Source organism: Leptidea sinapis, chromosome 2 (genome assembly GCF_905404315.1).
Source record: "Leptidea sinapis chromosome 2, ilLepSina1.1, whole genome shotgun sequence".
In the NCBI taxonomy this organism is placed as follows: Eukaryota; Metazoa; Arthropoda; class Insecta; order Lepidoptera; family Pieridae; genus Leptidea; species Leptidea sinapis.
In genome coordinates this window covers 17,112,092-17,126,900 of record NC_066266.1, presented here as the reverse complement: position 1 = coordinate 17,126,900, position 14,809 = coordinate 17,112,092, and the positions used below count along the sequence as shown (strand labels likewise).

General features: G+C 35.4%; 1 protein-coding gene across 1 annotated transcript; it reads left to right on the top strand.

Moving 5' to 3' along the window:
- Positions 1–1,140: 1,140 nt before the first annotated feature.
- On the top strand, positions 1,141–13,147 carry LOC126973196 (acetylcholinesterase-like). Its single transcript, XM_050820400.1, has 3 exons — positions 1,141–1,149; positions 9,738–10,092; positions 12,249–13,147. Exons 1-3 carry the CDS (start codon positions 1,141–1,143, stop codon positions 13,145–13,147), a joined length of 1,263 nt encoding a protein of 420 aa, XP_050676357.1.
- The last annotated feature ends 1,662 nt before the right edge of the window (positions 13,148–14,809 follow it).

The following is a 14,809-nucleotide window of genomic DNA, read 5'->3' as shown; positions in this document are numbered from 1 at the left end:
CGACTCTACGGTTCACAATGCCTTTCACACCGCCAGAGACAGGAATAGATGGAGAGCGATCATACGTGAGAAAGTGATACAGAGGGGTGGTCACGACCCTCAGTACTGAGAATTACGACGCAGGGAGGATATTAGATGGGTACCAACCTTGTTTTTTGTTTTAGATAAAAAATACCTACCCATTTACGTATACCTATCTACTACTGTAACGACATTTTTTTGTATTATTATATAAGACAATTCGTAATAAGATAATATAATATAGTATACCTAAATTAAAATATAGTTGTATTTGCTCAGATAAGAATAATGTATACTCATTAGCTCATACATGAAATGTAAGACAGACTACTAGAGACAATTACTTTCCTTGGAATTCAATTGGGTAGGTAGTTAACAAGTCGGTAACTCAACGAATACAACAAGAAACGAAGTGACAATGACGAAGAAACGAAATGATCTGTCAGACTGTCATTGTCAAAGTGAAGTTAGTGTTGAGGAACATGGATTTCACTAGTATCGTTTTTGTATGTAAATCGATTTATTGATCGATCTATTGATAAGTCCTTTCCACATCGGCGCTGTCCGCCGCAAAATGATCGCCTTAGTTCGGCATGCGTTCGGCGCTCGCGCAGCGTTCTCCCCGTGCGTATTATTTTACGTGTAGTAATAAAATGCTTATAAGAAGGATGATTTGAATGACTGTCACTGAAAGCTATTGAAACAAGCTATAAGACCATGTATAAACTATTCATATTGTGTTTTCATTTTATTTCACACAGACTTTTCATTCGACAATAAGTGTAAAAATAGGTGTATTTTAGAATAAATTATTATTTTCAATTATAATTACTTATTCTATTTACTAACTTTTATGTTTTTGTAATAAACATTATATGTTCTTTATAAAATAAAACCAAATCTCCACACGGAACAATCTTCGTGCACAGTCTTGATAACGACCGCTCGCTGCGCCGCGCCGCCCGGGAAAAAGTGAACACAAAAATGCTATGTCCGTAAAGCTATGACGTCGAATATTGGTGGCCTTGAATCGTAACGGATCGAAATGTGTATAGGACTTCACTCGTTGATAATTGCGTAGGAAAATAAACCATCTTGAATACGTAATAAGGGTGAAAAATGGGTGAGGTAAAAGAGTGCCTTGCGGCACTGCCGAACTCTATGTGTTTGTAATTTCAAGTGCCAGCGGGCACCGTCCGATGTGGAAAGGATAATAAAATAATTGCTCAGTTCTGTTTTGTCCTGAGAAAATAATATATTTTATTCATAATAATTATTCGAACCTAAAATATGCACCTTTCTAATATTATTGAAACAAAACAACTGGATCTAATTGTTATTTTAATCGCTTCAATATTCATTCGATTACGTCATTTTAATCGATTTTCTTTATTTTAATGTTTTTTCGGTTTGTAGATTGCAAAATGAACTAGTTTTTTGTATTTTACATCAGAAAAATATGCCCTTTTTTTAAAGTATATTTCAACTTGTTAACTATCAGGCCCAAAAGTCCCATTCTCCTTTTATTTGCTAAATTGTGATTAATCTACATGTGATTTTGTTCCTAGTTAAAATACTAGTTAGAAGTCAAAAATTTTTACTGTCTAAATAGAACTAGAATTTCTGCACCTATATTAATCAGATAGTATATCCCCATGGTTGCTTAACTAACCTCATAGAGATATTTTGATAGGTGTCACGATTTTAATTTTAATGTACTGGATATCGTACCTACCTTGGTTTCCCGCGACCTCCTTGGTATCCAAACAGAAGAACCCATAAGGACCCAGTCTATAATTAAACGTAACCAATATAATATCATGCGCGACCAAATACCTAGGTCCGTAAATACTTGTTACAGCAGAACCTGTCTTGAAAAACCCTCCAAATATCCAGACTAGAACAGCCTTCTTGTGTGAGGTTCTGGGAACGTAGATATTGAGGTTCAGACAGTCCAGGGTTCCAATAGCGATATTGTTCTTTACTTGAGGACATACTCGGGAATCGTCATCCGCTACATATACTGTCTTCTGCTTAGGGCTTGGTTTAGCAGCCTGAAATATTTGATTCCATATGAATAATAAGTTTTAAGCTTTTGAACTTACTTAAAAGAAAATTTATTGAAGTAGGCGTTACTTTGCGGAGATCCATAATTATACAAATGATCTAAAGTGTTAATTCCGCCAATATTTGTTTTTAAACAATGCGACACGTGTTTCGCCTCTACACGAGGCATCTTCAGGACGTGTTGTCTCGCCAAAATCTGGCACGAGACTGAATCAAATGAGCCGGAAGCCGCTCTTTTATACCCTCGTCCGTATATAGTGACGTATTACCTCCGGAAGAGATACGCAACAAAGGTGATGGGACTAAATTTGTTTGTTCATTCAACAATGTAAACATGTTATTTTTGTGTTTTATTATTTCTAATTGCTCTAACACATTTAAGCGAAATCCTTTTTCACATGTATGTAAAATATTAAAATTATTATTGTTTCCGAGTGAGTGAACTGTACCAATTAAATGTTTCGCGAAGTGTGATTTTTTGGGATAATTATTCCTAAATGCGGTAATATATTACTTTAATCTAATTTCGAAATTTCGACCTGCTTGCCACCCCGTACAGAAGTAGTTAGACAGAAGAGATGCGTTGCCGGCCTTTAACGTGGGAGTATGCTCTTTTCTTGAAGGTTCCTAAGTCTCATCGGTTCAGGAAAATCGCAGCCGGTAATTGATTCCACAAAGTGGCTGTGCGAGGCAAGAAATTACTTGCAAAAGCGCGGTTGTGGAATACCAGACGTCAACGAGATGCGGGAGTACTTTGAACGTATTGTCCGGTGGTGGTCTAAACGTGTGCTACCGAGGGATCGCCGATCGTTTTGCGTTTATTATGACACTCATATTCCGGGTCAGACCCGGACTCATGGAAGTCATTTCTTTTCTTACCATGGTCGATCGGCTGGCAATCTCCTACACTGTACCTTTTGCATATCAGGTTTGTTGGACACCTCTATCATGCAGAAGAAACCTAACACTTAATTTACTTCACCAGCATAATTATGTTAATAATAATATTCACTTGTGTGTACTTCGTAAAAAAATGTTCGATTTCGACTGACACTAACCTTGTGCTGATAAGTAATGATGTGATAGGCAAATGGGACGCTTTGGCTCGAAAAGAGCGTAGCTTATTCAATGAAGTTCTTCGATTATTAAAGATTAGATGTAGCAACATACATATCACGTATGTCTCTATCTCATTTCTCATTTCTTCATAATTTTTCATTTGTATAAATTGAAATACTGTCCCAAAATTTCAAGTGATGAGTACCAAAAAAAGCTACTTACACCAAAAACATTATTGGGATCCACCACCCCAAACGGAATACCAAGGAACATATCGTAATTCTCCTCCCTCAAACCCTGTACCCACCCCTTGAGCGTTCTCACGAGAGGTTCATCCCCTAAAACCTCTACCATTAATAGACATATAATCATAAGAAGCAGAGTACAGTGTTGGATATAATATTCAGAAATCATTTTTGATTCACGAAAAAGAATTTACAAAATCAATTCTGTTATATCCTATAAATACAAAAACACAAAATGTTTCACGTTTGATATAATACAGAAGTAGTGACTTCTGACTTTGCATTCAACTCTAATTTAACATATAATATAATTCAAAGAGAAATCTTAATTACCTTAACAATGACAATTTCATTTAAATAATTCGATTGATAAGAATTTGCATAAATTACAGCAAAATATAACATACTCTTAATAAAAGGGACAATTTGATGCCTAAATTTTATATTAAAGGAAAACTTACAGCTTATTGGAAGAAATTAGTCAATAAATAAATACAAATACAAATATTTTATTTTGTCTCAAAAGAAAAACGTATTCACGTACTCATAATACCTACTACACAACATTATACATCACAACCTTTAGATACAAACATTAAGAAGAAGCCTATATACTTATGTTTGGTAAGTGCATCTAGACAAGTAGGTACGAAATTTTTATTGCTAGGACTTCTGAAAGAACCTAGGCTCATACAGACAGTAGGTTTTATGTGAAGCAGACATAAAAGCTGGTGCCTTCCCAGAAAATTGATATTTTGCTGGAGTGGTAAGTATGTAGTCTACATTATGACAACTATTTACTAGTACATGGCTGAGCTCTAACTCCTAACTAAGTTTCCCTGTGTTTAGGATATTAGTACTCCCAGTGTATCGGTCTGTTATTCCATAGTTCAAGAATGTGTATGTCTGACTATTATAATGCACAAAATGAGTAGTAGTTTAATAATTTTGAGAGGAAAAATAAATAAGTAATATAATATAGTATATAATTAATTTAAAGGTATCAGTAGTAATGAGTAAATATGTAGGTCGGTATGTATACCACTAGATAATTATGCACATACTAGTGAAGGTATATGATTGTATATTTCTTTATATGTACTAAATATAGATAGATATAATAATTTCTAAAAGAATATGTGCTTATTTGCTAATTAGTAACGTAAGGTATCTAAATTATTACCTAGTTTTAAATTAAACAAGTTTAAATGTATCCTAAACCTATTGAAATATAAGTACTTATTAATAAATAATATCTTATATTAATTATTTAGGTCAACTGATGTAATGTAAATAATACGTGTAATGTGATATTTAATTAAAGCAGAATTACTTTCGGTACATACCCAGACCATTTCGCCAGTTGGGTAGTTAGGTAGCTAACCTGATTCACATATTTGGTTTGTTACACTTAATTAAATAACAGGATGTCTACCAATTGATAATCAAACACACTACATTATTACCACAGTTTCTAATAAAAATGGTAATCATTGCACAAAATAAATTGTACTTCGCTGTTGTATTAAAATTACATGTACCCTCAATAAAACAATAAGTGAGTTGATACCGACATGAATCAACACAGTATTAGCAGCTACTAGATGCGACAAGATGCAGTTATAAGTTGTATATTATTAATATATATTTTTTTTTTTAAGGTGGATTTTATTTATTGATCCTAAAGTAGTTTTACTTACTAAGAAGAGTCATGTTATATTTTAAATGTATTACGTTATAATTTCTAACAATTCTTCAGTTTCTCTATAGTCTTTTGTTAGAAACCAGTTTTGAACTTCATGTTTGAGTTTATTTGTGGTCATTTCAAAAATATTTAGATCTTTATTTATTTTATTATATAGAGAATTTGATAAGAAAGGGATTTGTTAATTAGTAAATTTTGTTTTGTTTGATGGTATTTGACAGACATTATGTCGGAGCCTTTTTTGCTTAATTTGTTCGCGTATTGTGTTATATGGGAGTTCATTATGATTATATAGAAGCACATGTAAAATATACAACTGTCTCACGCTCATTAGCCTATTTTCACGATACAGCTGCTTTGTGGGATGCCTAAAACGTTTAAAAAACATTACTTTAAGTATGCATCTTTGGGCCCGTTCTATACTTATTAGGTGTGATTTCGGGACTCCTCCCCATACCGGTAGGCAATATATTAATAGCGATTGTACCAGGGACACATAAATGTTTTTATAAGTTCCGGATCTGCGACATGTCGTAAGCTTTTAAAAATATATATTAGTTTCCTAATTCTGCTTGTCTGGTTATCAATATGTATGTCCCATCTCAGGTGTCTGTCTAGATTGACTCATAGGTATTTAATATGGTCTCTCTCTTTGGATATTTGGACAGTTGCAATAGTCAGATCGACCAGGAAAATGCATGCATGAATGTATTTTAATCTGATAGTCCTGATCAGGATTGTTTCTGGTTGAAATTGAGAAGGGGACATACTTCGTTTTATTTACATTTAGGGTCAAAATGTTACGTTTTAGCCAATTAGATACTTTGCATAACTCTCTTTCTGCTATTTCCTTAACGTCTGTCCATATACTTCCTGAAAATATTAATGCAGTGTCGTCTGCATATGTTGAGATGACAGTGTTAGGTAATTGCATGTTACAGAGATCGTTAATATATATAGTGAAGAGCGTTGGCCCGAGTATGCTTCCTTGCGGAACTCCACACTCAACATAGACCTCGTCACTTAGCTATTGGTCAATTTTAACTGCTTGTTTGCGGTTTGTAAGGTAGCTTTCAAAAGTTTAAGCTGAAAACCCCTTATACCGAGTTGCTCTAGTTTATGTAAAAGGTTGGGAGCAGAGACAGTGTCGAATGCCTTCGTGAGATCTAGGAAAACGCCCAAACATTTTTTACCTGAATCCAGGTTATTAACTAAATCATATGTTATTTTTGTTACTGCGGTAAAAGTTGATTTTTTGGGCCGGAAACCAAACTGATTATTCGATAACAAGTTTTTACTCTCTAGGCATATCACCAATTTTTTGTTTATGATCTTTTCTATAATCTTGGATAGTGCAGGAAGTAAAGAAATTGGGCGATAGTTCGAAGCACTATCTCTATCTCCACCTTTATAAATGGGACATATAATAGATTTTTTCAATGCAGTGGGGAAAACTCCTGTCAAGAAACAAGTATTGCAAATGTGTGTAATGGGTTTGCAAATAGCAAATTTTGTATTTTTATAAAAGTCGTTTGATATTCCGTTCCATCCTGGAGCGCTTTGAGATTTGAGTGAATTAATTGTGCTGATAATTTCGCATTCATTTACAAGAAAGAGAGCAAACGATGATTCAGGAGTTTTAGTAGATTTTTCATTGTCTTTTTTCACAATTAGTTTTGCTGAGAGACTAGCAGATATATCTGCTGCAAGTGAGGATCCTACTGTGGCGAAGTATTTGTTTACAATATTTACAGCATTATAAACAATACTGAAGATTAATAAAAGGTTATTACAAGTTTTCACGGATAGAATTTACATATAAAAAAATAAGAAAAATAAGAACTTTTCTTTCTCTCAGTTGAGAGAAAGAAAAGTAATAAGGAATACAGGGAAAAAACGGCAAATAATAATTCAATAAAAAAGGTGTTAATATGCGGTAAACAAAGCAGATTGGAGCAACGGCCAACGAGTTTTTAAACGAGGTTAAGGAATTATTTAGAAGCGTTAAAGAATTTCTTTGCCAGTGTTTTACGAATGATGGTGCAGTGATGCAAAAAAAGAGATAAGGCAGATCAGAACATATACGAGGTTTAATCTATATTTGAAGAATTAGAGGGAAATCAACTAAATAAATAAGTGTGTCTGTATATGTATGCATTCTTTAGCGTAACAAAGCAAAAATCGTTAAAAACTTTTAATAACTGGACTTTTGTACAATATTGTAAAAATCTTACAAAGATCGCTTCAACATTTAATTATTAAATAACGAATAGGCCTTTAACCCTTTGCCTGTCATAATGATGGGCGAAGAAACCAAAAAAAAATAACAAATGTCGCAAACGTCTGAAAATATTTTAGGAACCAATTTCACCCTGTTACTTTTGTGTTACAATGATGCGCACGCATCTTAAAATTTCACTCACTTCATTTATTAACGCGCCTAAAGAGGTATAACTTCAATAAAAATTTAAAAGTGAAACCGAGGGGCTCTAGCATCGTCATTAAATATTTATAACTCAATTGATAAATAAGTAATACATTTAGATACATTAATTTATAAGTACTTACTAATTCGACATGTCGCATTAGCATTAAGCATAAGTATGTTACCGAAATGTTGTATTGTGCATTGCACGCTGTGTCTTATTATTAATCCTTCTCTTTTGTGGGTGTTAGGGGATGCACCGCTCGTTAACACCCCCCAGGGGTGGTTACGGGGAGTGAGAGAGGACGGATATGATATGTACCTTGGTATCTCGTACGGGATTGTAGATCCTAACAATGTTTTTGGAGTAAGTAGATGATGAACAATTTGTTATTTTTGAGGGATTTCTCTTACTTTACTTTCTTACATCAGGATAAGTTCTGGGTAAGTTCGGATACACAGTAGGCGCGAAATTAGGTTAAGTCCGGATAATTTAAAGCTATGTTTTTTACTAAACTAGCACAACACATCGATAGATGCAGACTACTGACTCAAGCAAGGGAGTATGTTTAGTTACATTAACCGGATTAACCCTGTAACCGAAGTTACTCTGATGCACCTTACACACATTTAATTGGTACCATTATATTTTATCTTTTCTCAAAGTATATTTATTTATGAAAATAAAACAAATCTTATTACTATGTATACATAAACTTAAAACAATAATTACTTGGAAGCGTACCAAGAATACTGGCAGCATTTCCGCGTTGGATAGCTAGGCTAATCCGTTGACCGAAATAGCTGCCAGCGTTTGGGCTTCCAGTAGCCAGCGCCAAATGTCTTGGTATTATTGATATTATGGGATTAATAATAAGAAAATTAATAATAATTAGGTTAATAATAAGACACAGCGTACGATACAACATATTATATATTCTTGGTACCATAATTTATTATCGATGCGGATCTCGTACCTTTTGCATCTCCAATGCTCTTAGCGAAAGGAAATTCCTCCAAAGGAGTATTACCACTAAGATAGCCGCTTATACGACGCTTGGTTCTTCGTTAGTTCGTGGCCGTTGGTAACCTTTTGTTGGTAGTATTCTAAGGAATCTGCAGTTGTTTATGGACACCATAGTGTCAGAAATGACATCAAAAACTATTCTAAAATAATAAATTTTGAGATTGTATCTTTTAAATTTTAAAATGTCAACGTAGCAATTACCTACTGATAAACAAACTAATAAAACTTGATGGGGATGACAAATAGCACAGGTGTTGTAAGCCAAGACCATGAACAGGTTGAATTAATTTAGGCGTCAACAGATACCACTGCGACATCTAAATGGATAACAACTAATATTACAATATTAGTAATATTAATCATCTATATTGTGGGCGTGGAGAATATACAAAGAACTTTCTACGCGCCTCAATAGGGCTACTGGAAATAAGAAACACTGGCAGCTGTTTCGGTAAACGGAGCAGCCTAGATATACAACGCGGAAATGCTGCCAGTATTCTTGGTACAATTCCCCGTAATGATAGTTTTAATTTAATGTACTCACAGTATTGTAATTATAGCTAAGTATAAGATTTGTTTTATCTAAGAATTATATAATGTAACCAATATTGCATTATAAATTGATTTATAAGGCAATATTAGTAAATCTGTGGTATAAGAGTACCAGTGTCTCAAGACGAAGGTTTTTAGCCAGTGTGCAGCAACAGCCTGTGATGTCATACAAAACGCAGATGTGGTCGTTAACTATGCTCCAGATGAGAAACTCAATTATGCTTGCAATTTCCCTGCGACATCGAATCAGAATTAAGGAGAACCAAAGTCACCGATGTAGCCCAGACGATTGAGAAACTGATGTTTGAAGGGCAGGGCACATAGCTTGACAGATAGTTGGTCGTTGGGGTATTAAAGTCCTTGAATGGCAACCACAAGATGGACCGATTATCTGGTCAAGATCGCCAAAATAGGTTGGATGAGGGCTGCACAGGATCGATGGACGTAGAGATCTTTGGGGAGGCTTTTATCCAGCAGCGGACGTCTTTTGGCTGATGATTGGTAAATCATTCTGGAACTTTCCATTTGGATAACTAGCGCTCCCTCCCAACGCATTTCGTACATCAAAATGCCTTGACCATGACATGACCAGCAAGTTCAGCTCTTAATCCATAAAAAGTTTCTGAATTCAACAAGTCCTGCAATCAATTCCATTGCTTTCAGGCAGCAAAACCAAGACCTAAGCTGGAGGGAGTATATCTTGCAGACGATGATTCCAGAATATGTCCTCAAAAACATGAACATGGTCACTCTGGTATCGGAACTTTGGACTGTCTGAATCTCAATGTCTACGTCCCTAGAAGTGCATCACACAAGAAGGCTGTTTTAGTTTGGATATATGGAGGATCTTACAAGAAGGGTTTTTCTCTCAAACAGGTTTACGGACCTGAGTATCTGGTCGCACATGATATCATATTTGTAACGTTTAACTACAGGGTAGGTCCTTATGGTTTTTTTTGTTTGGACACCAAAGAGGTCCCGGGAAACCAAGGTTTGTATATTATGACACACAAATACACAATAGTTTTAATAGAAAGAGGTTAAGCGCTGGCAGCTATTTGGGTGAACGGATTTACCTAACTATCCAACGTGGAAATGCTGCCAGTATGCTTGGTATTTTCCTTCAAAGTGACAGTTTAATTTTTTTTTGGATTAGGAGGACAAGCGAGCGTACGGGTCACCTGGTGTTAAGTGATCACCGCCGCCCACATTTTCTTGCAACACCAGAGCAATCACAAGAGCGTTGCCGGCCTTTAAGGAAGGTGTACGCGCTTTTTTGAAGGTACCCATGTCGTATCGTCCCGGAAACAACGCACAAGGAAGCTCATTCCACAGCTTTGTAGTACGTGGAAGAAAGCTCCTTGAAAACCGCACTGTGAAGGATCGCCACACATCCAGATGGTGGGGATGATATCCTAACTTGTGGCGTGTCGTGCGAAGGTGGAATTCGGCGGCAGGAATCTGGTTAAACAGCTCTTCGGAACACTCCCCGTGATAAATGCTGTAAAAGACACACAATGAAGCGACGTCTCTACGCAACGCCAAGTGATCCAGCCGTGCACACAGCGCTGGGTCCCCGACAATTCGAACTGTATGTAAATTTGTACTGTAAATTTCATGTAATGAATAAATAAATTAAGAGTAGATATATACAGTTTTATAATGGACTTGTTTGTTATTAATACTCCCAGCCATTGTTCACACTTTGTTTCCATACAGGTTTAAGGATCTTATTACAATATCTAAATACTCAACTGCAGATTACTTCAAAGATTAATTTCGGACTTAAAGGAAATATCTTTAGCAATTAATTATTTAATATGTGAGTGATACACCCTGCCCATTACAATGTATTGCTGCTCACATTTGAGACATATTCCATATTCAAATATTTTTATTTAAAATAGGATTAACAATCACCAATAATTGAAAGTCAAAAACTACCATCCATTCGAAAAAGTATTCCACGTAGCTGAGAAGAATGGGCGAATGAAACTCAGCGAACGTCTCCTTTTTCTTGATAATTTTATCTTAATATATATAAATTACGTGACACGTTGTTTGTCCGCGATGGACTCCTAAAGTAATGATCGGATTTAAATGGGGAATACTTCATGGAGTGCAGTTTAGTCAAACTTAAGAGACAGGATCCTTTTTATTTCGAATGGAAAAAATTGTGTACTTTATTTACACGGAAAATGACCGCAATTAATTCAAAATGCATAAATATTGAGTATTGTACGTTCCTCCGCAGCCATTTGTATTATACGTAAAAACTAGTTCTCTGGACGGTCGCGAGTGGCGCTTCAAATAGGCACAAAAAATTTGCTGTCAAACATATGGAACAGCCTGTCCAGTGCCTCTTGTAGTATTTATACAGGCCAGTGCTTCACTGTCATTCGCCCCTATAGTCTATCGCTTTGTTCCATATATGTTCTTTTGTTCGTTCTTTTGCCGTCGCTCGTTATTGAATGTTGATTCAGTCTTTGATGAAGTAGTCTTAGTAATAGCACGCGATGAAGGGACAGCTCGACACCGCTTTTTCTTTGGGTTTGTTTTTCAAATGTAATTGGATTATTCTAGCTAAGATTTCCAGAACATTGTACTACAAATTTTATCAGGCTCTTTTGCAGAGGATGCCTTCTAGATTATGGGTGCAACAACGGCGACTATTTCTGCCGTGAAGCAGTAATGTGTGAGCATTACTGTATTTCGGTATGAAGGCCGTCGTAGCTTGTGAAATTACTGGGCAAATAAGACGTAATATGACTGAGACGATTGACCCCGTTGTCTCAGGGTGACGAGCGCAATTGTAATGCCCCTCAGAATTTTTGGATTTTTTAAGAATCCTGAGCGGCACTGCATAATAATGGGCAGGGCGTGACAACTACGATCAGCTGAACGTCCTGTAGTCTTGTCCCTTATTATCATAAAAAAAAACAAAGCTTTCTTTGTTGTTCTGTTTACTATGTATATCTATTCCAAAAATATCGCTAGAAGTCCCAGAGAATAGCGCAACCAAGGAAACAAAACATTTGCACTTTACATTACTAGTGAGCATTTGATAATCCTTTTGATCATCGGAAGTAGTACATCATAAAAATCATTCATTTAAATGGATTACTTAGTCTAATGATACATTTTCAGGTATGAAAGACCAGGTCATGGCTTTGAGATGGATCAGGGACAATATAGAAGCCTTCGGAGGTGATAAAGAAAGAATTACAGCTGCCGGTTGCAGCTTCGGCGCTGTATCTATCGAACTTCATCTGTCTTCCAACCAAGAGAAACTCTTCAATCAGGCCATCATTGAAAGTGGAACGCCCCATATGAGTGGTGCTGTGGGTACGGCGAATCGGTCGTATCCATTTTTATTAGCAAAACATTTCGGATACAATACAACAGATTTAACAAAAGCTCTAGACTTCCTCGGAAAGTTATACCCACCGGAACTAGCTAAAGTGTCTTATGATCTTATTGAAACAAATTCAGTATGCATTGAAAAAGTATTCGATGGTGTTGAAAGTTTTATATCCCAACTTGATTTTAATATAACAAAAGTTAAATCAATGAATATTATTATTGGTTATAACAGCCAAGAATCTCTTTATAGATTTACTCAAATAGAACCTGAAAATGAAGACTATGAAAAACTGCAAAATATTTTCAAGTCATATACAAAGGACTATTATATTTCGGGGATTATACGTCGTTACTACATCGGGTATGATGATATTAGCATTACAGTTAGAGATAAGCTTATTGATTTCAGTTCAGACGCTGCTGTTGTTCATTACATTTGGCGAGATATTAATAATTTGATAAATAAAGGTGCCAATATATATAATTATTTCTTTACGTATACTGGAGACAGGAACTATATTAAGTACAAGAATAATCTGACATCTAGCGGAGCTTGTCACGCAGATGAGATAGGATATCTATTTTATATGAAAATGTTTAATTCAATGAACATGAACGCAAGGGATACGCTTATGGTTGAAAGAATGACAACAATGTGGACAAACTTCGTAAAATGGGGGTAAGTACTAGACAAATAAACAGTTTATTTAGGGGTTTGGAGATTATAATGAGAATTATTACACTATACGAAATAATAAAAGAAATACTTCTGACGTGACGCGACAGAAATCTTCTACTTATCATGACAATTTGGGCGTATCATTACAAGTTAAAACTATTTTGAATACTCTACCAGCTACAGGATGCCGGCTGGATTATGGGTACCACAACGGTCCCTATTTCTGCCGTGAAGCAGTAATATGTAAGCATTATTTTCGGTCTGAAGGGCGACTTAACTTTTTATGTCTCAAGGTGACAAGCGCAATTGTAGTACCGCTCAGAATTTTTGGAGCTATTCAAGAATCCTGAGCGGCACTGCATTGTAATGGGCAGGGCTATCAATTACCATCAGCTGAAAGTACAGTTCGACTCGTCCCTTATTTTAAAAAAAAGTGTTAAGTTTTTGCATGCTATTAATATAAGTTGGATAGAAGACACATTGTCATATTTAAGATCTGGATATACCCTATTCCAAAGAAAAATAAATAATTTCATTTCATTTCATTTCTAGTGCGACATCCAAGAATGCCAATCTCCCTTTGTTTCGCATTTAATTCGCATGTAAAGGTGATATTTATATGTACGTCATTGTGGTGTGTTAAATAGATCGGCTTCACATAGATAAAATATATGTCGTGAGTACCCATCATAATAAAAACTATGTTAAAATACCGCGATGATAAAAGTTTAAAAACATACAAAACTCAAAGGTGTTTTAGAGATAAGTACGATAAACAAACCTGGAGGTCTACTCGCAAAATCGACAACGATACATTTGGAACGAATTCCTACTCTAACAAATGTTCGAATTCCTTATCGTTTATCGTTACCATATATTTTGAATTTTTTACGGTGTTAGTGTGAATGAAATATGTTCAAACCTAAACATTATCTGTGCTATGCCAAAAGTCAAAACATAGTTTAGGCGCTAAGGACCATGCCAGACTCTGCACCACCAATTTGGTATCATCAACACATAATGTAAATGTTATATAAATTCATTGCATATTTTTTTACCATTTAAAATGAATAAATAATACAAAACTTGCGGATAATAAAATGTAAAAAAAAGTAACTCAACCCTTCTCGTCGACTTCCTATTTCTCAGGCGGCCATTTGCATTATTTCTACGCATAAACGATCAACAAAATGACTTAATTGACGTAGTAGTAAAAAAATACTGTTGAATAGTAAATCACATGTAATTATTTCAATAATATTTATTAAGTATGTATATTGTATGGCAAATATATCTATACAACTTGGAACGATAATAGCATTGACAGCCTAGGAGGTGTCGTTGAGATTATCGTAAAAGTGACGTTTGATTATTTGTCAAATTCGGAGTAGGCCCAGATGTTAAGGCTTATCGCAGACGACAGACTATCCGTGACGCACTTTTCAGTCTGTGATAATAAAACATATAGAATTATATGCAGTACCGCAAACGATGCGCAAAAAGTCTAAACACGCGCTTACGCAGACGACGCTCAGTCGCTCTCATTACTCTGCCGTCTGCCCTTGCTAGTGATGGACGTGTATCATGGTGCTAGAATTTAGAAATCGATGTATCGACGTTGATTCAAGAAATAGAAAACAGACCAGCGCTGTATGATACATCTTTG

Coding starts and splice junctions, on each gene's coding strand:
- LOC126973196 (XM_050820400.1), top strand. Junction 10,093..12,248: donor AGAGGTCCCGGGAAACCAAG/GTTTGTATATTA, acceptor ATACATTTTCAG/GTATGAAAGACCAGGTCATG.